The 26,119-nt window shown below is 36.3% G+C and overlaps 1 protein-coding gene across 2 annotated transcripts in view; it reads right to left on the bottom strand.

Moving 5' to 3' along the window:
• The window catches only part of DIAPH3 (diaphanous related formin 3), a 546,908-nt gene that overhangs the window by 380,084 nt on the left and 140,705 nt on the right, over positions 1-26,119 (bottom strand). For both annotated transcript variants that reach the window (XM_027116137.1, XM_027116138.1), the window contains 4 exons: positions 7,824-7,898; positions 7,672-7,741; positions 2,364-2,500; positions 354-459 (listed from right to left, as the gene is read on the bottom strand). In XM_027116137.1, the coding sequence (XP_026971938.1) occupies positions 354-459; positions 2,364-2,500; positions 7,672-7,741; positions 7,824-7,898 (388 nt within the window). The remainder of the gene's footprint in view (positions 1-353; positions 460-2,363; positions 2,501-7,671; positions 7,742-7,823; positions 7,899-26,119) is intronic.

The raw sequence follows: 26,119 nt of genomic DNA, 5'->3' as shown, positions 1-26,119 counted from the left end.
CACTCTCAACTTTTCAGATATAAAACTAATACAACGAAAAGCCACAATTCACTCAATTGCCTAGACTTCTTAAAAAATTATAAAAATCAACAATTGAGATAACAATTCATGGACTATGATTATATATTTCACAGAGAAATCTAGTAAGTCAACTTCTAGGAACCTAAGGAAATAATTATAGGTGTACATAAATTTGTATCTATAAGATAAATTATGATATGTTAGAATTCTGTATTTATTTAAAATGCTATAAAATATTAAATGGCACGTGGTGTTTCATACTACAGTATTAAATATAAGTCAATCAGGAAACAGTTACAAAAAACAGTATGAATGATAAACATGAAACCTACTTGCAATTGAACTGAATTGTGCCGAAGACCTTCCACAATAGAAGAAAATCTGTCAATTTTTCTTTCTTCTCCAGATGATGTTAAAGCTTCTAAAACTTCTTCAAGGCTATTGGAAAATTTGAAATTATAAAGTAAATTACAAACAGCAAATAACCCAATACAATAGCTTAATCTACTAAACTCCAGAGTGACTACTCCTAGGCAACCAATAACATTTTAAAAGTAGCTTACTGATCATATAGCACATATCAAGCATGACCTATGTTACATGTTTTAATTCATTTATTCCTCATAATAACCCTATGATCATGTTTATTTACCAAGCATTTATATAGTACTTACTACACATCAGGCACTATTTAAACCGGTTTACAAATATTAACCATTTTTAATGTATATAATTCTATGAACTCTATAATATGGGATAATTATTTTTATCCCATATTATAGGTTAGGAAACTGAGGAAGAAAAAGGTTAAGCCATTTGTCTAGGGTCTCAGGTCTACTAAATGATAAACCTGTGTAGTGAGCACTATATAAATGCTCTTAACCACTATAACCCTACTCTGTCTTGAGTATAAATAAATGAAGCTCTGGTGCCCAAAAACATATAGTACTAAGGAATTACAGTCAAATATAAAGAATAATGGTTATGCAAGAAGTATACTTGCTACTTCTTTAAAGAATGCTTATGCTAACAGTACCCAGCATACTGTAAAAGCTCACACAGTTTGTGGACGTAGACACTTTAGTCCTAAGAGTTATTTACTCATTTTGATGACCTATCCTGAAGTCAAGAAATAATAAAAATAATATGGAAGTGGAGGAGGAGGAGTAGAAGAGGGAGGAGGAAAAAGAGGAAGAGGATTAAGAAAGAGAAGGTAAAGGAGAAGGACAAGAAGAAAGGAAAGGAGGGAGGAAGGGATAGGGAAGGAAAAGGGAAGAAGAGAAAAGAGAAGAAACAAGAAGTAAGGGAGAGAGGGGGGAAGAGGAAGGAGGGAAGCCAAGGGAGGAGGATGGAGGAGGAGCAGAAAGGAGTTGGGGAAGAACAGGAAGTATCTTATGTGTCGACATTAAACTCACACTTAGGTTTCTGCACCAAAATTAACATGGCCTTTTTAAAATGGGAAAGTGCAGAAGCTGTACGTCTGGCTTTGCAGCTGGGACTGCAGCAGGCACGGCCTCATCCAGGGATACACACTATAGCTACATATGGGGGCAGAGGGCCGGGGCTGAGTGGTGCCTGTTGACTCTCCAACTAAGTCCAAACTGAGCGGCGCAACAGTCATCGGCCCCACAGGACCTCTACATGGACAATTTTTAAATGTGTGCAGGAGGTTTCACTTACAGGGCTCTGCCTACCCTTATAGGAGGGAGGGCCATTTCTGTTTGTTCTTTTGGTTGTTCAGCTTGTATATCTTTATCATTTATAAAAAGTATTTTAAATAAATTTTAAATGCTTTCTTGTAATAAGAACACTAATCTTCCTTAAAAAGAAAAACAGGTTTATTTTTATTTATCTTTTAATATGTATATAATGGTCTTTTAGTTACAGCTCTAGCAATTGTGGATAACGTCTTTAAAGTTAAAACTTTAGTATGTACTTTACTGTCAAGGACCTTGCACCCTCAACCATTACATTATCAATTACACACTTATTATTGAATTAATTCTATCCAATAAATAAATAAGAAACAGAACCAATTTGTATATTTTTCAAAGTCTCCATTTAGAATATTTATTTAGGTTTTGAGTTCAGAACAGTTTAAATATAATGAAGAAATCTACTTTTCATAGAAACATGTTAGCCCATAACTACTATATTGATTAAGAGAAAAAAATTACTACTCAAACATTTCTGTTCAGCCAATATAAATCTAAATCACCTGCTTAAGTATAGTTCATTTTTTTAAAGTAAATTCTAGACTAAAATAGAATAATGAAAACATTATATGACTCAAACTGTATTAAATTATTATGTAATGAGAGAAATAAGTTGAGAAGACTTACATGCTTTCCTCCCCTACAATGCACACTGCAGAAAGGAGTTTAACCACATCCGTCATCATACTGGGCTTCTCAGGATCAATGGCTCTGGCTAACAAAGAAAGACTCCTCTCTTCACTCATAATTCTTTCCAAGCCATACTACAACATTTTGGAAATAAGAGGTTAAATTTTAGTGGTTAGTTGAAAAAATAGTGCCCTGAAGGAAATGTAGTTATTTTTAAAATGTTTATAAGATAATACACGTGTACATGTAGTAAAGCCAGAAAATATAAAGAATGCATAACATCCTAAAAAAATTCATAGAAGTATTCCCTTTACATTAAGAACTATGAGAATCAATCAAATATAGATAACCCCTCAAAGGTAATTTTATAGCAATATGACTGATAATTACTAAGATAGATAAGTGGCCAACTAGAGAAAGAGAGAAGCAGTGAGGAATACTGAGATTCCCAACAGGAACATACAAAATGAACAGACTGATACTGAACCAGACACTGAGGCCATGAGGAGCTCTACTGGCAAGGAAGGTTGGTAAGAAGTACCACAAATAAATGCACAGATCACTGTCCCAGAGAAATATAATGTGAACCACATGTGCAATGTAAAATTTCAAACAAAAAGTAAAACTGATTTTAATAGAATTATTCCGATATACCCAAAATATTATCATTTTAACACATAATCAATATAGAACATTTATTGATGAGATATTTTTACTTTTTTTTTCTTCCTAAGTATTCAAAATCTAGTGTGTATTGTACACTTACAGCACATCTCAGTTCAGACTAGCCACATTTCAAGGGCTCAGTAGCCACATGTGGCAACCACATTACACAGTGCAGGCCTAGATAGTAACACTTAGTTCATGAACAGGCAAAAGCTGAAGGGTGATTCGGGCTGATACCATGTAGAAACTGCCATAAGAACACGTGTATTCTGATCTGAACAATATTTTGTTATCAGAAAGACAATGCAGTTGTAAACACATTATATAAATGGAATGATTTTGAATGAGGCCAAAGTTTGCTACTGCCAGGATGTCACATTCAATTGGAAGATAGGAGTTATGTTAATGACTTAGTGTTTTGATTTAAGGATGTATACATCTCTTAGGGTCTACTCACAATTTATGGAAGATAAGTATCAAATAACAGAGGATGAATAGAAGCAATAAAACAGTACTATTTATCTACCATACATCCCAGAGGATCCTTTTAAAGAGTGAGAATTTAGTTGATTAGAATTACTACTAAGCACTAAAAAGGAACTTAATCTCAATTACAGACCTACGAACTCAAAATTAGCACTAGGTATTGGTATCAAAGTAAAATCTATAACAAGCTTAAATCCAAATGCTTTGAATGTTATGAATGTTATGAAAACTTATTTATAAGTTTCCTGTCTTGTATATCGCATTTACGTAAAGAAGCTTCACACTGTGGTGAAATATTGCACTTGCTTTAAACCACTATCTAAAGAACACAGGTACAAAGAAGGAAGTACAAACAGAAGGGTCAAGGTCCCCAGGGTATGATTTTTGAAGGGACTTCTCTGTCCTGTTGGTGACAGGGAAACGTTTACAAGGAAACAGCTAAACCAACCAGGAAATGCTCACTTTTGTGGTACTCTGGGCTGTTTCATAACTGGAAACAAAGAAAAGCAGGCATGGGGCCAAAGACTACAATATGCCTCGACAATCATTCCAGGGAATTGTCAGAGTTTTGTAATGTACCACTTAGACCCAATTCAAAAAGTCAATCAGCCAATGATTACCAAGTACCAAAGGGTTAGATCTGTCCTAATAAACCTGAGACTGAGTAAAGCTTGCCTTCAGCACTTCCTCCTTCACTTCCCCCACTCTGGGCTGGCATGAGCCAGCACCTGCCCTTCTGGAATCAGAATCCTGTGGCTCCTCCAGCCATTCAAAGCAACTCATACTGATTTCCTCTAAGGGATACCACCTACCTTCTCTGTCAGGCCCTCTGACCCTAAACCATGTGTCAAGAGTGGAACAGGAGCATTCTCTGATCTCCTAGTTTCGACCAGTGTCCTGTGAACTCAAAGCTGCATCACTGGCAATATTCTCTGACTTCGCTAATGGAAAATTGTACGGTGCTCATTTTGAGACTGGAATGAGGCCAGGTTACCACTACTGTATCTAGAATTAAAGACTGAACTGCTGCCTACTTGTATAAAATTACTCATTCAATTATTTAAAAAAACAAAGCAAAACTAAACCCGTTGACTCTGTGAGAGAAATAGTCAACTTACCAGTGCTGGCACTTAAAGTGCATTAAATGAAGGCTATTACAAGGTTAGAGAGATAGTGACCAATTTTGGAAGGTCTGTCTCTCCACTGAATGTCAAGGATCCACTCCAGAGTTTAGGAAAACTCAAATGTTCTAAACTGAGGACCAGTGATAAGTTCCCTTTGCATTCTACTTGAGGCCTATTATTACCTCATAGAACTACAGGCCACTGAAGGTGTGTTAGGCAGGGGAAGGTGAATACCCTAAATCCCTGTGTCAGATGCCCTACATGAACATTGGTGCTGAATGACTACCCACGTTGAGTTAATACCAGCAGCAGAGATAACGTAGGGAGGGGGCTGGCTTCAGGAAAAAGGCACCCTCGCTGGGGGTACACACCTTAACACAAAAAGTTAACTGGACAAAAAGAAACTCCTGTTTTGACTACCTCTTAATTTAAAGGTATTTAACTTTTTATCTTAACTTTTATTTTCTTCCTAATAAATATTCAAAATCTTCTTCTATTTAAACACTATTATAAAGTTCAATTTAGTATTATAAAAAAATTCAATTTCATACAATGATATCAGATTCACTCATAATATCAATTATATGATTAATTACTAGTACCAAATAAGGTACTAGTACATACATTTTTTTCTCTTAAAGCCTATATTTTTCATCATTCAATGAACTTTTATAAAGACTGCACAGTAAGGTAGAGGAAAAACCATCAACCAATCCTGGAAAAAATATATTTACCAAAAAATTTCACATATAATTATGTTTAGAATTCAGACATTATAATTCCAAGTACCAATAACTTTTTATTCATAGCAGCATGACAGTAATAAATGCAAATGGAATATATTCCAGCTCCACATAAACTATAAACAAAATAATCCATTATTTAACAATAAATCACATTATATTAATTAGAATATAAATACATAAAGTTTACTCCTTTTCCAATTCAGTCTTAAACCAAGTAGGAATATTATCTTCTATATACCACTTCACTTTAACCATGACATTCTTAAATTCAAATTATGATCCAAATGCCCCGTGCCCCTTTGTTTTGGAAAAATGTTCCTGGGTTTTCGCTGCTCTTAGCCTTCCCATCATCAGTGAAATTTCCAGTCTCCCTATGAGCAATTTGATTCCTTTATTCACTCACTCTTAAAACATACTCTACAAAGGTTACATAATATATCTAAAATCAAATTCTCACAGAACAGTGAGTTCAGTACAGAAAGTACTTGTGATTTCTACATCAGATATTTTCCCTGAAAATCGTATCTGATTGGAGGAAGCAGGGAGGTGAAAAATATTTCATTGGTTAAAAATAGAAAACTTAACTCCAGAAAATGATGAAAACTCCATAAATAATTCAATTAAAAAATAATTAGAAAATATAAATATTTGCTGAATTTAATAAAAAGAAATGTAAATGTCAATAATTTAAGTACAAGTACTTAAATACGAAGTTCTCTACAAGTTTATTTTAAAAATGAGGATAGGGTTTCCCTGGTGGCGCAGTGGTTGAGAATCTCCCTGCTAATGCAGGGGACACGGGTTCCAGCCCTGGTCTGGGAGGATCCCGCATGCCGCAGATCAACTAGGCCTGTGAGCCACAACTCCTGAGCCTGCGCATCTGGAGCCTGTGCTCCACAAAAAGAGAGGCCGCGATAGTGAGAGGCCCGCGCACCACGATGAAGAGTGGCCCCTGCTTGCCAAAACTGGAGAAAGCCCTCGCACAGAAACGAAGACCCAACACAGCAATAATTAATTAATTAATTAATTAACTCCTACCCCCAACATCTTCAAAAAATAAATAAATAAGGATAAGGCAAAAATATTAAAAATTAAAATTAATCAGAAATACACAGTTTTGCTATAAAACACAAATCATCACCCAACATAGATAAAAGTTCCTCTCCCGCTGTCTAATGAATGAAAACACCTATCATTACTGCACACATCATGAGATAGATATGATTAGATGTTAGAGCTAGAGACATGGCATGGAATAGAGCTAATTTCTGCAATTAACAGTATGAAAAAAAGGAAACACAGTTAGATAAACCCAGCTTCAGTACAGAGCATAAACCATTTATCTCTTCTAATGTATCCTCTTTAAATATTCAAACTGCAGACCTGTCATATTATATTTGGTTTCAATATTACAGTTGACTCTTGAACATCACAGGGGTTAGGGGCACCAACTCCTCATGCAGTCAAAAATTCGAGTATAATTTCTGACTCCCCCAAGACTTAACTACAAATAGCCTACTCTTGACCAGAAGTCTTACCAATAACCCAGAGTTGATTAACACGTATTTTGTATGCTATATGTATTATATACTATATTCTTACAATAAAGGTAGAGAAAAGGTTATTTTAAAAAAGCAGAAGGAAGAAATAATACACTTACAGTACAAACATGTATTTATTTTTAAAAATCCACATATAAGTGAACCAGTGCAGTTCAAACACATATTGTTCAAGGGTCAACTGTACTTGCATTAAGCATCATTGTTCCTCCACCTCTGGGACCTGTTCATATCTGTTCACATTAATTTCATTAAAAATTTAAATCTCTAGACTATAAAAACGAAGTCTTTCCAACTTAATTCTTTGGTAATAAGTATTACTGCAGACCACATTTAATAATCGTTTATGATTTCAAAGCTGATTCATGCTATACTTCTGAAAATTAAAAGAGAAGAGGGAAGGGAGAAAGAGAAGGGAACAAAAAAGAGGACAGATAAGGATGTAGAGAGGTAGGGAGGAAGGACAGGAGGAAAAGAAAATTAATCTGCGCATGAAGGGTTAAGCACCAGAAGAGGATCTATTCATCCCCAAGTTTCTCCTGTTGAGAGAGTTGATTTGACAGAAAACTAGAAATCAATATTTCAATATTTTTTCCATTGTATACTGAAGAGCTTATCAAAGCAATGCATCACTTTAGTGCAAATTCTATATTACATAACTCTTCTTTCATAAGAATTTCTGTAAGAACTGATAAAGAACAACTACAATTACCTATGTACATACCTGGGTGTTCATCAAGGCCTTTAGACACTGTATGACTTTGTGCTGATTCTTCTTTATAATTTTTTCTTGTCTGCATAAAAGATATCAATGTTGGAATCATCACTGGACATGCAAATGTAGCTTAATTAGAAATAATGATTAGCAATACTTACATTTTGCCACTAATCAGCTTTTCCAAAATGTCCAGTAATAATCCAAGCCCCTCATGTCCAAAGCTCTCCACCCAACTGAAAAACAGAAGAAAGGGTAGTCATATATTAAGTCAGTATTCTAGTTTGGAATATCATAATAACGCTATATACTCACAAATATTTTGCACTTGTTGTATTCTACTCATACATACAATAAAAGAATAACACTATGTGTAAAATCATTCAGGATTCATAATCTTTGTGAAAAAAGGAGCGATGATGTGATAAGCCAGTGATGTGCTGAACCCAGCTTGCACTTGGCTTGTGAGAGCTGAGTGTGCCCAGCTCTTCCATGCCCCATGTCCATTGACATCATGTTAGTAGCTTAAAACCTGCCATGTTGGAAGTATTGACACTACAGAAATCAGCAAATGCTGCCAATCAGAGTATCCCTTCACCCAGAGCTGGCTGTTAAACATTTAACAGCACACCACTGGATAAGCCTCACTCTGGACTATTCCAAAGAGCAGAAATTGGGCAAGGGAGCAATATTTAAAGAGAAAAGATTCCAGTCTACATAAAGAAAAAGATTACTGAAAAAATTAGTCAAAATATTGTAAAAGCATGTTCTAGGAGAATTTTCCAAACCACTAAAATACATCTTTATAAATGTTAACAATTTCTTAAATTTCAACGTTCAGTTGTACTTTTAAAAAGAGCTTTATCATTATTTTTATTTATTATTTATTTATATTTTTTTGCGGTACACGGGCCTCTCGCTGTTGTGGCCTCTCCCGTTGCGGAGCACAGGCTCCGGACGCGCAGGCTCAGCGGCCATGGCTCACGGGCCCAGCCGCTCCGCGGCATGTGGGATCTTCCCGGACCGGGGCACGAACCCGTGTCTCCTGCATTGGCAGGTGGACTCTCAACCACTGTGCCACCAGGAAAGCCCTATCATTATTTTTAAATAAATATTTTCATCTTGACCCAACCACCTCTATTCCATTAAACCCATTAATATAATCAAAGTATGTATGTAATTAGGATAGCAGTGCCAATAGACAACAGCTCACCTTGATTATAGGAAAACCACCTTAGGACAAATCAGTGTTGATTTGGAAAGCCTAGCACAATAAATAAAATAATGTTAACAATAAGTCTTCCAAAAAGTAGAGGAAAGAAAAAGATATAATATGCTATATATGTGTATTTCTTTGTATATATGTGCTTGTATACATATTTGTTTGTATGTATGATTTTATGTGTATATGTGTGTCTGTGTGTAGCCTTTGAAAAATGGAATATTAATAACAAACTTTCATCCAATAATCAAAAGCAGGGTGTTATAAAGAATAAAAAATTTAAGTCACATACCAGCTTATAATGCCATTTTCTTACTTAAGACACAATATTAATTCCTTAGAAAATAAGAGTAAACACCAAATGTAATATATTTGCATGAAAAATAAAAATATTATTTTAAAAATTCCAGGGACTTCCCTGGTGGTCCAGTGGTTAAGACTCAGCACTTCCACTGCAGGGGGCGCAGGTTTGATCCCTGGTTATGGAACTAAGAGCCCACATTTCTGGCATGGTGTGGCCAAAAATTAAAAAAAAAAAAATTCCCTCTTCTTCACTTGTACACTTCTGTGAACACGACTTAATCACCTACAAATAGTCAGAGTTTCTGATTTTAACCACCCCCCCCACAAAGAAAAGAATTTGCCATTTAGATTGGCAGACTCATCTCAGACTATTTTACTCATCTCTTCTCTATGAAAACCACAGAATAACTAATTCAAGAATGCACTTAAACAGGAAAGATACTCCATGTAAAAGAAAAGACTGAAGATCACTATTATAGCTAAGGTGAAGAAAAAAAGTTCAGTATAAGTTGGTGTTTTCAAACCAGGATGCTACTTCAAAAGTTACGAGTTTACTCTCCACTATCAGCATCGCACAGATTACTTGTAGGCATTTCAAATATTGCTTTCATATTTCATGAAAACGCCTACAGCATCCCACTTAACTGTTTGCCTTGTTGGCATCCAATTCTGTATTTATTCTTATTTCACTTGCAACAGGGAAGCTTGAAATCAAACATGCAAGGAGTAATTTGAACGTTTTGCTTGGGCTGGAACTGAGATGTGTGGACAGACTGTTCATCAGACCCTCCTGTCTTAGTACCTCACAGTAAGACTTCAGTATTTTGTTTGAAGTGTTTCTCAACAATCTCTATATTCAAAAGTATATCCATTAAGATATCGTAAAGCTAATATAAATGGTTTAGGATTCTTCATACTGCTATCACCTTCAATCATCATACAGAATAAAGTTACTATTCCTAAAACTGCCTTATAACAAAATATACAAAGTATTTTAAAATTATGTTAATGTAACAAAAAGATTTTCTTGCACATGATATGCTCATGTTGGAGCCCACTATAAAATTCAGGAAGCATATCAATCCAGGTAAATCAAGTCTGAGTAATAAATAATAGAACACAGCTATTTTGAAGATTTATCACCCTATTATAACAACTATTTAACTATACAATACTGGGACCCACAGAATTTCTCAAATCAACTATTTCTGGACCCACTAAATAACTCTCTTCTACAATGCAGAACATGAGTCATTAAAGTAAAACTTATGTCCACTCATGCATATTACATATGAACTAATTCTCTATAAAAGAAACTTACTAAGGTTGAATGTAAAGAAGCATTATACCCAGTTACTTTACACTACAACCTTTTAACTCATGGTGGGAATTAATTTCTTGACAATGATAATATCAGAGAGATTAGCAACAGCCTTCTGAAAGCCAGACTATACTTTACATCATAAAACATATCAATAACAAGGAAAGTCAGACAGGGTGCAGGGAAAGGAAGATAAGATGCTTGATAACAAAAGAAACAATAATATGTAAACATAAAAAGAAAGCTGATGAAAATACTTACTGAAAAGGTAATATTATAATACAAACTAAATGTTCATAAAAAGTTTCCATGTTTTTCTTAAAAATTTGCAAGGCCAACATATTCTTGTATTAACAAGTTATCATTCACAAACCCATTCTCTCAAAACCCTTGCCCTCACCCCTATTATTTTCAGCAATGTTATTTTTAAGAATAGGAGCAAATATCATTTCCTATCTCTTCTGGAAAAGATGTTCAAGATAAAAAAGTGATATTGAGTAGGCAGGTCTGCAGTGCTGACAGAGGTTTATTAAAATCGATAGCTTTCTACAGAAGTGAAAAATTTCTCATCATCAATGTAAGAAGCAACCTGGAAAAAAATTATCAACTGATCTATAAATGATCAATATTCAGGAAACAAAATCTGTGCTATTTATTCTGTGCCTGACAGCATAGTGCCATAGGGCATTATGTGGGTTAACTAAAACACCTGCATTCATGGATGAATAAGCACTGGGCAAATGTTTTTTTATTTGTGAATAGAAATGACAGAGATTACTATGACGTGTAATGGAAAAAAAAAAAAAAAACGCTTTAAAACAGCAGAAAGTAATGTGCTAAGTACTAATTTAACACAAAATCTACCTCTTAAAATTCCATAACGGGAGAAGGTGAGATTTCCACTATTGAGAAACAACGGAAATGAGCTGCAGCTGCTCACTGGAGAACTGAAAGATCGAGATACAGAGCTCAATGATATGGGTGCAGTACATCAGACACAACTTCTTTCACAGGAAGAGGACAGGCAGAAAGCGTTGACTTTGGAAGAATGTTGCAGCAAATTAGAAGGAAACGTTATGTCTTGATTCCATCAAGGACGAATCTGAGAAATGAAAACTGACAACAACTCTCTCGGACACCTTAACCGGACAGCAGCTACTATTAGAAGCCCTCTTTTTGAAGAGAGAGGGATGCCTACCATCCCCATTCCTCAAAGAGGGTGATCACAGAGAGGACTTTCAGATGTTAATCCTGTGGTTTGTGAGCAACTTGTATTTTCTAGAGATTTCACAATGGAACTATCCATTAAAAAACTACTGCTAGGGTGGACCTTCAACATGGTGGAGAAGTAAGACGTGGAGACCACCTTCCTCCCCACAAGTACATGAAAAATACATCTATGTGTGAAACAACTCCTACAGAACACCTACAGAACGCTGGCAGAGGACCTCAAATGTCCCAAAGGATAAAAAAATCCACACGTACCTGGCCATGTGACTGACAGGGTCTTGGTGCTCCAGCCTGGTGTGAGGCATGAGCCTCTGAGGTAGGAGAGTGGAGTTCAGGACACTGGACCACCAGAGACCTCCTGGCCCGATGTAATATCAATCGGTGAGAGCTCTCCCAGAGACCTAAGACCCAACTCCACCCAATGGCCAGCAAGCTCCAGTGCTGGACGCCCCAAGCCAAACAACTAGCAAGAAAACAAACAATCCTTTAGGCAGAGGGGCTCCCTAAAATCGTAATAAGTTAACAGACATCACAAAACACACCATGTGACACAGCCCTGCCCACCAGAAAGACAAGATGCAGCCACACCCACCAGAACACAGGCACCAGTCTCCTCCACCAGGAAGCCTACACAAGCCACTGAACCAACCTTACCCACTGGGTGCAGACACCAAAAGCAACAGGAACTATGAACCTGAAGCCTACAAAAAGGAGACCCCAAACACAGTAAGTTAAGCAAAATGGGAAGACAGAGAAATATGCAGCAGATGAAGGAGCAAGATAAAAACCCACCAGACCAAACAAATGAAGAGGAAATAGGCAGTCTACCTGAAAAAGAATTCAGAGTAATGATAGTAAAGATGATCCAAAATGTTGGAAATAGAATGGAGAAAATACAAGAAACACTTAACAAGGACGTAGAAGAACTAAAGAGCAAACAAACAATGATGAACAACATAACAAGTGAAATTAAAAATTCTCTAGAAGGAACCAATAGAAGAATAACTGAGGCAGAAAAAAATGGATAAGCAAAGTGGAAGACAAAATAGTGGAAATAACTACCACAGAGCAGAATAAAGAAATAAGAATGAAAAGAATTGAGGGCAGTCTCAGAGACTTCTGGGACAACATTAAATGCACCAACATTCGAATTATAGGGGTCCAAGAAGAAGAAGAGAAAAAGAAAGGGTCTGAAAAATATTTGAAGAGATTATAGTTGAAAATTTCCCTAACGTGGGAAAGGAAATAGTTAAGTCCAGGAAGTGCAGAGAGTCCCACACAGGATAATTCCAAGGAGTAACATGCAAAGACACATATTAATTGAACTGTCAAAAATTAAATACAAAGAAAAGATATTAAAAGCAGCAAGGGAAAAACAACAAATAACATACAAAGGAATCCCCATAAGGTTTAAGGTTAACAACTGATCTTTCAGCAGAAACTCTGCAAGCCAGAAGGGAGTGGCAGGACATATTTAAAGTGATGAAAGGGAAAAACCTACAACCAAGATTACTCTACCCAGCAAGGATCTCATTCAGATTTGACAGAGAAATTAAAACATTTACAGACAAGCAAAAGCTAAGAATATTCAGCACCACCAAACCAGCTTTACAACAAATGCTAAAGGAACTTCTCTAGGCAGTAAGCACAAAAAAAGGAAAAGACCTACAAAAACAAACCCAAAACAATTAAGAAAGTGGTAATAGGAACATACATATCAATAATTACCTTTAAATGAAAATGGAGTAAATGTCCCAACCAAAAGATATAGACTGGCTGAATGAATGCAAAAACAAGACCCATATATATGCTGTCTACAAGAGACCCACTTCAGACCTAGGGACACATACAGATTGAAAGTAAGAGGATGGAAAAAGATATTCCATGAAATGGAAATCAAAAGAAAGCTGGAGTAGCAATTCTCATCAGACAAAATAGACTTTAAAATAAACATTATTACAAGAGACAAAGAAGGACACTACATAATGATCAAGGGATCAATCCAAGGAGATATAACAATTGTAAATATTTATGGACCCAACATAGGAGCACCTCAATACGTAATGCAAATGTTGACAGCCAAAAAAGGAGAAATTGACAGTAACACAATAATAGTAGGGGACTTTAACACCCCATTTCACCAATGGACACATCATACAAAATGAAAATAGATAAGGAAACACAACCTTTAAAAGACACATTAAACAAGATGGACTTAACTGATATTTATAGGACATTCCACCCAAAAACAACAGAATACACTTTCTCCTCAAGTGCTCATGGAATATTCTCCAGGATAGATCATATCTTCGGTCACAGATCAAGCCTTGGTAAATTTAAGAAAATTGAAATCATATCAAGTGTCTTTTCCCACCACAACTCTATAAGATTAGATATCAATTACAGGGGAAAAAAACTGTAAAAAACATAAACACATGGAGGGTAAACAGTACAGTACTAAATAACCAAGAGATCACTGAAGAAATCAAAGAGGACATTAAAAAATACCTAGAAACAAATAAACAACCTAACCTTACACCTAAAGCAATTAGAGAAAGAAGAAACAAAAAACCCCAAAGTTAGCAGAAGGAAAGAACTCACAAAGATCAGATCAGAAATAAATGAAAAAGAAATGAAGAACACAATAGCAAAGATCAATAAAACTAAAAGCTGGTTCTTTGAGAAGAAAAACAAAATTGATAAACCACTAGTCAGACTCATCAAGAAAAAAAGGGAGAAGACTCAAGTCAACAGAATTAGAAATGAAAAGAGAGAAGTAACAACTGACACTGCAGAAATACAAAGGATCGCGAGAGATTACTACAAGCAACTCTATGCCAATAGAATCGACAACCTGGAAGAAATGGACAAATTCTTAGAAAGGCACAACCTTCCAAAACTGAACTAGGAAGAAATGGAAAATATGGACAGACCAATCACAAGTAATGAAATTGAAACTGTGATTAAAAATTTTCCAACAGGGCTTTGCTGATGGCGCACTGGGTGAGAAGCCACCTGCCAATGCAGGGGACACAGTTTCAATCCCTGGTCCGGGAAGATCCCACATGCCACGTGTGGCATAACTACTAAGCCTATGCTCTAGAGCCCGTCAGCCACAACTACTGAGCCAACGCACCTAGAACCCGTGCCCCACAGCAAGAGAAGCCACCGCAACGAGAAGCCTGCAGGCGGCAATGAAAGACCCAAAACAGCCAAAAATAAATAAATTTATTTTTTAAAAAAATCTTCCAAAAAACAAAAGCCCAGGACCAGATGCCTTTACAGGCAAATTCTATCAAACTTTTAGAGAAGAGCTAACAGCTATCCTACTCAAACACTTCCAAAATATAGCAGAGAGAGGAACACTCCCATAATCATTCTATGAGGCGACCATCACCCAGATACCAAAACCAGACAAAGATGTCACAAAAAAGGAAAACTACAAACCAATATCACTGCTGAACATAGATGCAAAAATCCTCAACAAAATACTAGCAAACAGAATCCAAAGGCACATTAAAAAGATCATACACCATGACCAAGTGGGGTTTATCACACGGATGAGAGGATTCTACAATATACGCAAATCTATCAATGTGATACACCATATTAACAAACTGAAGGATAAAAACCATACAATAATCTCAATAGATGCAGAAAAAGCTCTTGACGAAATTCAACACCTATTTATGATAAAAACTCTCCAGAAAGTAGGCATAGAGGGAACTTACTTCAACATAATAAAGGCCATATATGGCAAACCCACAGCCAACATCGTTCTCAATGGTGAAAAACTGAAACCATTTTCTCTAACATCAGGAACAAGACAAGGATGCCCACTCTCACCACTATTATTCAACATAGTTTTGGAAGTTTTAGCCACAGCAATCAGAGAAGAAAAAGAAATAAAAGGAATCCAAATCGGAAAAGAAGAACTAAAACTGTCACTGTTTGCAGATGACATGATACTGTACATAGAGAATCCTAAAGATGCTACCAGGAAACTACTAGAGCTAATCAATGAATCTGGTAAAGTAGCAGGATAAAAAATTAATGCACAGAAATCTCTTGCATTCCTATATACTAATAAGGAAAAAATCTGAAAAGAAATTAAGGGAACACTGCCATTTACCATTGCAACAAAAAGAAAAAATACCAAGGAATAAACCTACCTAAGGAGAAAAAAGACCTGTATGCAGAAAACTATAAGACACTGATGAATGAAACCAAACACGATACAAACAGATGGAGAGATATACCATATTCTTGGATTGGAAGAATCAACATTGTGAAAATGACTATACTCCCCAAAGCAATCTACAGATTCAATGCAATCCCTATCAAACTACCACTGGCATTTTTCACAGAACTAGAACAAAAACTTTCACAATTTGTATGGAAACATAAAAGACCCCGAATAACCAAAGCAATCTTGAGAAAGAAAAACAGAGCTGAAGGAATCAGGCTCCCTGAATTCAGACTATACTACAAAGATACAGTAATCAAGACAGTATGGTACTGGCACAAAAACAGAAATATAGATCAATGGAACAGGATAGAAAGCCCAGACATAAACCCATGCATATATGGTCACCTTATCTTTGACAAAGGAGGTAGCAAAATACAATGCAGAAAAGACAGCACCTTTAATAAGTGGTGCTGGGAAAACTGGACAGCTACATATAAAAGAATAAAATTAGAACATTTTGTAACACCACACACAGAAATAAACTCAAACTGGATTAAAGACCTAAATGTAAGGCCAGACACTGTCAAACTCTTTAGAGAAAAAGTTAGGAAGAACACTCTTTGACATAAATCACAGCAAGATCCTTTTTGACCCACCTCCTAGAGAAATGGAAATAAAAACAAAAGTAAACAAATGGGACCTAATGAAACTTAAAAGCTTTTGCACAGCCAAAGAAACCATAAACAAGACGAAAAGACAACCCTCAGAATGGGAGAAAATATTTGCAAAAGAAGCAACTGACAAAGGATTAATCTCTAAAATATACAAGCAGCTCATGCAGCTCAATATCAAAAAAGCAAACAACCCAATCCAAAAATGGGCAGAAGATCTAAATAGACATTTCTCCAAAAAAGATATACAGATTGCCAACAAACACGTGAAAGAATGCTCAATATCACTAATCATTAGAGAAATGCAAATCAAAACTACAATGAAGTATCACCTTACACCAGTAAGAATGGCCATCATAAAAAAATCTACAAATAAATGCTGGAGAGGGTGTGGAGAAAAGGGAACCTTCTTGCACTGTTGTTGGGAATGTAAATTGATATAGCCACTATGGAGAACAGTATGGAGGTTCCTTGAAAAACTGAAAATAGAACTACCATACGACCCACCAATCCCACTACTGGGCATATACCCTGAGAAAACCATAATTCAAAAAGACACATGCACGCCAAAGTTCATTGCAGCACTATTTACAATAGCCAGGACACGGAAGCAACCTAGGTGTCTATCGACAGACAAATGGATAAAGAAGATGTGGCACATATATACAATGGAATATTACTCAGCCATAAAAAGAAATGAAACTGAGTTATTTGTAGTGAGGTGGAGGGACCTAGAGTCTGTCATACAGAGTGAAGTAAGTCAGAAAGAGTAAAACAAATACAACATTCTAACACATATATATGGAATCTAAAAAAGAAAAAATTGTTCTGACGAACCTAGGGGCAGGACAGGAATAAAGATGCAGACATAGAGGATGGACATGAGGACACGGGGAGGGGGAAGGGTAAGCTGGGACGAAGTGAGAGAGCAGCACTGACATATATACACTACCAAATGTAAAATAGATAGCTAGTGGGAAGCACCTGCATCTCACAGGGAGATCAGCTTGGTGCTTTGTGACCCCCTAGAAAGGTGGGATAGGGAGGGTGGGAGGGAGATGCAAGAGGGAGCGGATATGGGGATATATGTATATGTATAGCTGATTCACTTTGTTATACAGCAGAAACTAACACACCAGTGTAAAACAATTATACTCCAATAAAGATGTTTAAAAAAAAAAGTTCCGTAACTGGAAATACCAAACCCTTCTCTTTTAATTGCTTCAAGAAAAACTTCTAAGTGTATTACCATTCAGCACTTCCTAGTAGGGGTCTCAATGTAGGAGAAAAAAAGAGGTGAAAAGGTGACAGAAGAAATAAAAAGAGGGAGAGGGGCAACTGGTCTCTAGGATTAAATGTTCAAACCACCTTCAAATGTTCAAAGCAGCTTAGGATTGGAAATTGTTATTGCTTCCAGAGACAGAGGATGAAATCAAAAGTGCAGAGTGGTTTACAGTGTAATTTTGGGTGTATGAAGCAAATACAGTCACCTCATAAAGCAGAAATGGTAATCAGGTCTCAAATTTACTTCCTGGCCAAAGGAACAAATCACCATCTATATGTTTCCCATAGACTAAAGTTAAAGTTATTACCTCTCTTCCCAAGTGTGCTCTAAGGAAGAGAAAGACAAATGCATCATGGATTGTCAGAGTTGGAATAAACCTACCAGATCATAAGGGCAACCTCACCTGTTACATACACCTGCAGGACAGGGACTATTGCTTATTTGTCTTTAAATCCCAGCACCTAGCACATATTAAGCACTAAGATAGTTTTGGAATGAAAGTGAAACTCCTTCCACTTTTATATACAGTTGACCCTTGAACAACACAGGGCTTAAGGCCACTGACCCTCCATTTAGTCAAAAATCGGTGTATAACTTATAGTAAGCCCTCCACATCTGTATCTGCAGTACCTCCATATCCGCGGTTCAGCATCCTCAGATTCAACCAACCTCAGATTGTGTAGTATAGTAGTATCTACAATTGAAAGAAATCTGCTTATAAGTGGACCCATGTAGTTCAAACCTATGTTGTTCAAGGGTCAACTGTATAAGGAAAGGGACACAGAGAGAAGTTAAGGTCGCTTAGAAATAGCACTAAGTCTGCCGATGCATGCCCTGGCTCATGACCTTAACTTTATATATTTAGAAAAAGGCACCAAGTGATGACGCATTCCACGCAACACCACTGACACTGTTTCAATCTTCATGCCAGAAACATCAATTCTGATTCTAGAACTGGTACTTATACATACTTAACCAAGAAGGATAAATCTGAGTCCCTGTCCTACATCACACTTTAGGACTTGACTGACTGCTGCTCAAAGGATGATGTTTCACCACTACTAAAACAAATGCTCATTAACTAAGTCAGTCAGCCTTTAGTAGGGGCGCACTGTGTGCTCGATACTGCACTAGGGATGAGAAATACAAAGCTGAATAAAACATGTTCTCTGCCCTTGAAAAAATTCACAGACTACTGGTTGAAACAAATGTCGAGCAAAATTATTTCCATAATGTAAGACATGCTATAATCATGGTGCTAAGGGAACAGAAAGAAGGTGCAGCACCTACCTCTCCTGGGAACAAAGCAGCTGATGTCTGCCCTCAGTCTTGATGGATAAGTCACAGAAAGAAAGAGAAGTCGCTAAGCCAGAGGGAATACATGCAAAAACATTAAATATGAAAGGCATGGCCTGTGCTAAGCACAAGTGGCTGTATCTGAGATAAAAAACCAAACAGGTAGGAAGGAGCTTGTGAAAAACCTATATACAGTCAGCACTCCATATCCATGGGATCAACAAATTGCAGATCAAAAACATTTGAAAAAAAGAAAATTCCAAAAAGTTCAAAAGGCAAAAGTTGAACTTGCTACACACCAGCAACTATTTACATAGCATTTCTGTTGTATTTACAACTATTTGCCTAGCCTTTACATTATTAGGTATTATAAGTAATCTAGAGATGATTTAAAGTACACAGGAGAATGTACATAGGTTATATGCAAATACTATACTATTTTATGTAAGGAACTTGCGCATCCTCAGATTTTGGTACTGATCCCCCACAGATACCAAGGGATGACTGAACAATGCCATGGGCAATAAGAAGCCACTACAGGGTTAGGCATACGTGGTAGACAGAGTAATCCCACCCCTACCCCTCAAAGATGGCCACGTCTCAACATCAGAACCTATGAATACCCTACATAGCAAAGGGGGAATTAAAAACGGAATTAAGGTTGCTACCAGATGATTTTAAAATAGGGAGATTACTCTAGATTATCCAGATGGACCAAATCTAATTACGTAATTCATTAAAGCTGAGACTCTTTCCCAGGTGGGTTAGAGAGATGAAATGGAAGAAAGGAGATTCAAAGCATGAGATGGACTCAACCTGCCTTTACAGGCTTTAAAGATGGAGGAAGGGGAATATGAACCAAGGAATGTGGGTGGAATCTAAAAAGCTGAGACAACCCTAAACTGACAGCTAGCAAGGAAACAGGATGCCAGTCTCACGAATGCAGGGAATTGAATTCTGCTAATAACCCAAATGGTCAAGCAAACAGGGTTGAGTCTCCTCATTCTTGAACACACAACATGTCTCCATTTATTAAGACCTTCTTTGATTTCCTTCACCATGATTTTGTAGTTTTCAGCATAAAAGTCCTATACACAATTTGTTTAGACTTACACCAGAGTATTTTGTTTGTTTGTTTGTTTTGGAGCAGTGGTAAATAGTGTTGTTTTCCAAAAGTCATTGCTAGAATATAGAAATACAATTGATCGTTTTGTTCAGGTAAAAAACAGATAATATAAATTTACCCTCTGAATATTTAAGTGTTCAGTACAGTACTGTCAACTGCATTCCCACTGTTGTACAACAGAGCTCTAAAACGTTTCCTCTTGTGAAACACAATTGATTTTTGTTTATCCTGAATCCTGAAATCTTGCTGAACTCAGTGATTAGTTCTAGTTCAAAAAGTTCTTTGAACTCTTCTGTGTAAACAACTATGTCACCTGTAAATACGGACAGTTTTATTTCTTCCTTTCTGATTCATGTGTTTTATTTCATTGTGGCCTCATTGCTCTGGCGAGAACTTCTAGCACTGTGTTAAGAGTGTTAAGAGGGAAAGTCCCTGCTTTGTTCCCAGTCAGAGGGGAAAAGCATTCAGTATTTCACCACTATATACCATAGTAGCTACAGGATTTTTGTAGATTCATGTTATCAAGTTAAAGTACCTCTCTGTATTAGTTTCCTAGGGTTGCTATAACAAAGTATCACACAGTGGGTGACTTAAAACAACAAACTTATTCTCATAGCTCTGGAGTCTGGAAGCTCAAAATTAAATTGTCAGCAGAATCAGGCTCCCACTGAGGCTATGGATAGAATCTTTCTTTGCCTCCTCTTAGCTTCTGGTGGTAGCTGTTAATCTAGGATTCCCATACCTCTGTCATCACGTTGTGTGCTCCCGATGTCTCTTTTCTTCTTATAAGGACACCTGTTATATCAGATTAAGAGTCCATTCTACTCCCTATGATCCCATCTTAATTAATCTGCAATAAAGTCACATTTCTAAGGTACAAGTTAGGACTTAAACATATCTTTCTGGGGAACACAATCCAATCCATAACATCTATTCTTATTTTTATGACAGTTTTTATCATGAAATAGGGGTTAAGTTTTATCAAATGCTTTGTCTGCATCAATTGATATGATCAGGCGACTGTTCTTCTCTAGCCTTGTCCATATAGTATATTACAATAAGTTTTTTTGTCTATATTCATGATGGACATTGCTCTGTAAAGGTGGAGGTTTCAGGTTTGTTTTTGTTTTGTCTTGTTATTGTTTTTGTCTGGTTTTGCTATCTGTACAAGCTTCATAAATTGCAAACTGTTCCCTGCTCTTGTATTTTCTGGAAGAGACTGTGTAGAATTGATATTATTTTTCTTCAAATATTTGGTAAAATTCTCTAGTGAAATCATCTGTACTTGGTCTTTCAAGGAGTTTCAAATTAGTAATTCAATTTCCTTAATAGAGGACTATTCAAATTTTCTATCTCATATTGGGAATGTTGTAGTACTTTATGCTTTTCAAAGAATTGGTCTTTTTCATCTAAGTTGTCAATTTTGTGTGTTTACAGTTGTTTGTAGCATTTCCTTATTACCCTCTTGATGTAGGGTCTATAGTGATATTCTCTGTTTCATTCCTGATATTGGTAACTTGTGTCTTCTCTTTTTTTCCTCATCAGTATTAACAAAGGCTTGTCAATTTTATTAATCTCTCCAAAGAGCCAGCTCCTTGTTTCACTGATTTACTCTATTGTTGTTCTGGTTTCAATTTAATTGATTTCTGCTGTTTATTATTTCCCTCCTTCTGCTTGCTTTGGGCTTACTTTCTTTTCTTTTTTTTTTAAGATTCTTTTTTTTTGGCGGCACCACACAGCTTGCGGGATCGTAGTTCCCTGACCAGGGATTGAACCCAAGGCCTTGGCAGTGAGAGCACGGAGTCCTAACCACTGGACCGCCAGGGAATTCCCTATTTTTTTTAGATTCTTAAGGTGATAACTGAAATTACTAATGTGAGCCTTTTCCTCTTTTCTAATGTATGTGTTTAGTGCTATAGTACTGCTTTAGATGTGTCCCACAAATTTTGAAATGTGGTATTCTCATTTTCATTATGCTTGGTATATTTTTTGTTTCTTTCGAGACTTCTTCTTTGACCCAAGGACTAGATAGAAGTGTGTTGTTTACTTTCCAAATGTTCAGAAGTCTTCCTGTTATCTTTCTGTTAGTGATTTCTAGTTTGAGTCCATTTTGGTGAGAGAACACATTTAGTATGATTTCAATTCTTTTAAATTTGATGAGGTTTGCTCTGTAGCCCAGGATATGGTCTGTCTCGGTATATGTTCTGTGGTAATAAGAAAAGAATGTGTATTCTTTTATCATTGGATGGATTCTTCTATAAATATATGCTTTTGCTTGATGGTGGTGTTGAATTTTTTATACCCGTTTTGATTTTCTGTCCACATGTTGTATCAATTGTTGACTTAGTTGTTAAGTCTCCATATCTAATTGTGGATTTATCTATTTTTCCTTTCAGTTCTATTATTTCTTGTTTCATGTGTTTTGCATATCTGTGATTTGACACATACACATTTAGGATTGAGCTTTTGGTGGTTTGACTCTTATTATATAGAATCAATCTCTTTTACTTCTTTACTCTGAGGTCTAAATTATATTAAAAATAGCCACAACTGCTTTCTTTTGATTAACATTTGTATATATGTCTATTATGCTTTTACTTTCCATTTGCCTATATCAATATATTTGAAGTAAATTTCTAATAGAAAATATATAACTAGTGATATTTTTCATCCAGTCTGCAAATCTCCTTTAATTAGCATATAACCATTTACACCTAATGTAATTATTAATATGTTAAGGTTTCAGTCAACCTTTTTTTTTTTTGGTTTTTGTTTGTTCACTTTATCTTCTTTTTCCTGACTTCCCATGGTTTACTTCAACATGTTTTAGAATTCCATTTTGATTTACCTAATGTGTTTTTCATGTATATCTCTTTGTATGGCCTATTCAGTGTTTGTTCTAGATATTATGTCATAATATGTCACAGTTTATTGGTGTCACCATTTCACAAGTTTGAGTGAATTATAGAAATTTTGCCTCCTGTTACGGACTGAAAAGTATTCCTCAAAATTCGTATGTCGAAACCCAAACCCACAATGTGACTATATTTGTAGATACGGCCTTTAAAGTGTTAATTAAGGTTAACTGAGGTCATAAGAGTAGGGCCCTGATCCAGTATGACGAGTGTCCTTACAAGAGTAGGAGACACCAGGGATGCAGAGAAAAGGCCAAGTGTGGACACAGTAAGACAGTGGCCGTCTACACGTCTAGGAAAGAGGCCTCAGAAGAAACCAACCCTGCTGGCACCTTGATCTTAAGGTTTCAAGCCTCCAGAACTGTGAGAAAATAAATTTCTGTTGTTTAAGTCATCCAGTCTGTAGTATATTGTTATGACAGCTCTCCCTTTACTCTTCCCATTTATAGAATCATTGTTTTTTAAGTATTTCTTCTACATGGATTCAGAACTACATCAGACAGCATTATAAATTTTGCTTCCACCATCAAACATAATTTACAGAAATCATGAGAAGGAAAGTATATTGTATATACCCTTATCTTTACTTACAGTGCTCTTTTTTTCTTCCTAATATTCCAAGGTTCCTTCTTTTATCTTTTCCTCTGTTTAGAAAATGTTCTTTAGTCATTCTTTTAGGTTAAGTTTACCGGCTACAAATTCTCTTGGTTTTCTTTCATCTAAGTATGTCTTGATTTACCCTTCATTCCTGAAGGATATTTTCACAGTATGTAAGAGTCTGAGCTGACTGTTCTTTTTTTTCTTCATTTGAAAACTTTTAATGAGGCTTTTGGCCTCCATAGTTTGATGAGAAATCCAATGTCATTCAAATTGCTTTTTCACATAACTAAAGTGTCATTTCTTGCTGCTTGCAAGATTTTTCTCTCTAAAAAATCTTAGCTTTCAGAAGTTTTACTATGATTTGTCTTAGCGTGAATTTCTTTGGGTTTATCCTGTTTGTGGTTCATTCAAGTTTCCTGAATCTGTAGGTTGATGTCTTTTGCCAAATTTGGGGAGTGTGCAGCCATTGTTTCTTCAAATAATTTAATATCCTGCTCTCTTTCTCAAATCCTTCCAGGACTCTGAAGACAGCAATGTTAGATCTTTAGTTATAGTACCATAGGCCCCTAAGGCTCTGTTCTTTTTTTTTTTTTTTTTTTTTATGTTCTCTCTATTGTTCAGATTAGGTAATTTTTAATTTTTATTATTCTATACTGCAGTTTACCAATCCTTTCCTCTCATTCCTACATTTTGCTATTGAGCCCCCTTCAGTAAGTTTTTTTTTTTTTAATTTCAGTTGCCATATTTTTCACTTCTACAATTTCCATTTGGATCTTTAAAGAAGAATACAGGAAAAAAAAAAAGAAGAAGAATAAAGTTTCTCCTATTTCCTTGCTGAAGCTTTCTATTTTCTCTTTTGTTTCAGCATATGCATAATTGCTCATTAGAATAGTTTTATGATGGCTGCTTTAAAAATCCTTGTCAGATAATTCTAATATCTACATCATCTCAATACTGGCATCTATTAATTATCTTTTTTATCTTATCAGTTTGAGATCTTCCTGCTTCTTGGGATGACAGGTTTTTATATTGAATCCTGGAAATTTTGGGTACCAAGCTAGGAGACTTTGGACCTATTTAAATCTCTTATTTTTAAGCTGGCTTCTTGTGATACTGCTCCAGTAGAGGAGGGAGAGGCAGCACATCAAGACTGCAAAGTGGGAACAGAAGTCCAGGTTCTGCACCTGGCCTCCACTCACATCTCTGAGGAGAGGTTCCCTGTTACTGTAGACATGGTGGGTGTGTGGGCTCCCCACCTGGCCACCATGGTACCTCCCTGGCAGGGAAAGATAGGACTGCCTCATTATGCTCACCATGGAACTTCCACTGGCACCAACAAGGGAGGTAGGGAGGAGGGTTATCTTGTTAACCAATGGATTGTGGTGCAAGTTTTGACTCTCTACTTGGTGCCCTATGACACCATCGCAGTGGGGAGAGGGAAGAGCTCCTCGCTATTGCTGTCTGGGGGTCTAAGTCCAGGCTCCCTACTAGGCTTTGATGGTGAGGGTGGGGATGGGGCACTATTTTTCTTCTGTGGTATTTGGTAGGCATACACTGGTTACTGTCACAGTTTTCTGTCTTGCTGGCTGCCCCTTTCATGGTCCCCTGGCTTAAGAGTAGTAGTAGCCTTTTATTGGGATTTTGTCTACGCTTATTAGTATTTCTAGGTTGCTGACTTCTTTAGGTCCAAATCTGGGATCGAAGAGGCAAAAAGAAAATTCACAGAACTCACCACCATGTTGTTCCTTGGGTCCCAAGTTCCCTAGCCTACGTGCCATTTTGTATTTATTTCATATACAATGTCTTATTTTTTTAGTTGTGCTTAGTGAGGAATAGGTAAAAGTACGTCTACTTCATCTTCTTAGAAACACAAGTTTGAAACATTTACAGTTAACATGTGAGAATCGGCAGAAACTCCCAACCAAGGCACCTGAGAAAAGGCAGTGAAGATGACATCAAATCTTAAGGAATACACCAGAAACTAATACAACATTGTAAATCAATACTTCATAAATAAATAATTTTTTTAAAAAAACAAATCATAAGAAGAGAGAAAATAGATAAGAGTCAAGGGCCAACTGCTGAAGTGAGGTCAAATAAAAACTGAAAAGAACCATTAAAAGCTGAATTCAAGACCAGTTTATAAATAACTCTGTAATAGTAAAATTCTGATTGCAGAAGAATTAAAAAAAGAAAAAGGGTGATTAGAATAGGCATAATAAATGTAATAGGGGATAAAGATTTGATGGGAAAAATCTGAAGGAGAAACAAGAAGAGGTAAACAAACAAATAATTAAAA

This window comes from Aethalodelphis obliquidens, unplaced genomic scaffold, assembly GCF_003676395.1.
Source record: "Aethalodelphis obliquidens isolate GAN/ISIS:26980383/991018 unplaced genomic scaffold, ASM367639v1 scaffold16, whole genome shotgun sequence".
Classification (NCBI taxonomy): domain Eukaryota; kingdom Metazoa; phylum Chordata; class Mammalia; order Artiodactyla; family Delphinidae; genus Aethalodelphis; species Aethalodelphis obliquidens.
This window is presented reverse-complemented; position numbering and strand designations above follow the sequence as displayed.